Source organism: Enhydra lutris, unplaced genomic scaffold, assembly GCF_002288905.1.
Source record: "Enhydra lutris kenyoni isolate GAN:26980312 unplaced genomic scaffold, ASM228890v2 scaffoldscaffold11, whole genome shotgun sequence".
In the NCBI taxonomy this organism is placed as follows: Eukaryota; Metazoa; Chordata; class Mammalia; order Carnivora; family Mustelidae; genus Enhydra; species Enhydra lutris.
This window is the reverse complement of record NW_019154095.1, coordinates 22,566,321-22,568,133: the sequence shown is the minus strand read 5'-3', so window position 1 is coordinate 22,568,133 and position 1,813 is coordinate 22,566,321. Positions and strand designations below refer to the sequence as shown.

The following is a 1,813-nucleotide window of genomic DNA, read 5'->3' as shown; positions in this document are numbered from 1 at the left end:
ATATATATATATATATATATATATACATATACATATATATATTTTTTGTATTTCTCATTGCTTGAGTTTTGCTTTCTTGGGAATAAATTTTAAGAGTTCAGTTTCTGCCTTGTACATTTCGAAGTTACCATTTCAGCTACAGTGAAATCCTGCCATTTGAGGATTCCCAGTTTGACTGCATAAGCCTTCCAGTCAAAACTCCCAAGATTAAAAAAAAAAAACAAAATAAAAACCTCCCAAGATTTTTCTTTTCTCATACGTTCTTATTGTAAGAGCAGTATATTGTTTATTGAATATCTACCTTGAACTAAGTGCACTAATGTTTCTAACAATTGCTTGTATTATTTATCAATGTCATACATGAAATTTGGGGAGGGAATACTATCCCTTCATTTGGAGACTTGCCTATTGCATATTCAAAACTAAATTGTTTCATTATACTCACAAATCTATATGAAAAATGAGTTATCACTGCTGTGTTTTTCTTCATTAACCATGTAGGTCCTCCAGGTCTTAAAGGTGATCGGGGAGCAATTGGCTTTTCTGGACCTCGAGGATCCCCAGGGCCACCAGGGAAGACCGGAAGGACAGGTATTGTGATAACATATATTTTCTTTGTATACCAAAAGCAATGGCCATCCTAGTAGGAATAGTAGACTCACATGAAGTTTATTTTGTGGTATGAAACATTTTGAAACTAATTTTTCTCTACCTGAGGAAAGTTTCTATGCCCTAAAGGAAAATAGTCTTTAAGAAAGAAAAAAAAAAAAGACTACTGAGGATTTATAAACTCTACCCAGCCATAAATCACATGAAGAATGGTGTCTTATCTTAGAACAAAGAGAATGGAAAGCCTAGCAAAGAAAAACAAGCAAAGTATAAATACCCTTTTAACCCAAACTGGCCAAACCCTGGAAAGTTATAGTTAGCAATCTACAGATAGGTCAGAAATACTATTCTGTGCAAGATAAACTAACTGCTGTTATGTATTAGTTCTTAATAAACTACATTGTTCAAGCTCTTTAAAATTTATGTGATGACATTTTTTCTACTCCTTAGGAAAAGGAAGTAGCCTATGCTTGAACTGTAAAATTTGCATAGAAATTTTAGAAAGAGACAAGCTTACTGTTTCCTAATTTCAAAGTAAATGATGACTGAGACAACAGGATCCTTATCATCGAGCTTTTTTTTTAAAAATAGTTTTTGTTTTTTAGACTAGTTTTAGGTTTAGAGAAAAATTGCACAGAAAATACAGAGTTCTCATAAACCCACATCCAGTTTCCCTGTTAATGTCATTAACATGGTGTATTTGTAATAATTGATGAACCAATATTGATACATTATAAGTAATTTAAGTCCACAGTGTACAATTCACATTTGGTTTTATACATTCTGTGGGTTTTAACAGCTGTGTAACAACATGTATCCACCACTGGAGTACTATACAGAGAATTTCACTTCCCTAAAGATCCCCTGTAGTCTACATACTCATCACCACCACACTCCTCAACTTGGCACAACCACTAATGTTTTGACACTCTCTGTAGTTTTGCCTTTTCCAGAATGTCATGCAGTTGAAATCCTACTGAATGTAATCATTTCAGAATGGCTTATTCCGGGGCGCCTGGGTGGCTCAGTGGGTTGAGCCGCTGCCTTCAGCTCAGGTCATGATCTCAGGGTCCTGGGATCGAGTCCCACATCGGGCTCTCTGCTCAGCAAGAAGCCTGCTTCCTCCTCTCTCTCTCTCTCTGCCTGCCTCTCCATCTACTTGTGATCTCTCTCTGTCAAATAAATAAATAAAATCTTTAAAAAA

General features: G+C 35.4%; 1 protein-coding gene across 2 annotated transcripts in view; it reads left to right on the top strand.

Annotated features, from left to right (window-relative positions):
• Positions 1-1,813, top strand: part of LOC111144486 (macrophage scavenger receptor 1) — an 84,397-nt gene that overhangs the window by 41,899 nt on the left and 40,685 nt on the right. For both annotated transcript variants that reach the window (XM_022498786.1, XM_022498787.1), the window contains exon 7: positions 502-591. In XM_022498786.1, the coding sequence (XP_022354494.1) occupies positions 502-591 (90 nt within the window). The remainder of the gene's footprint in view (positions 1-501; positions 592-1,813) is intronic.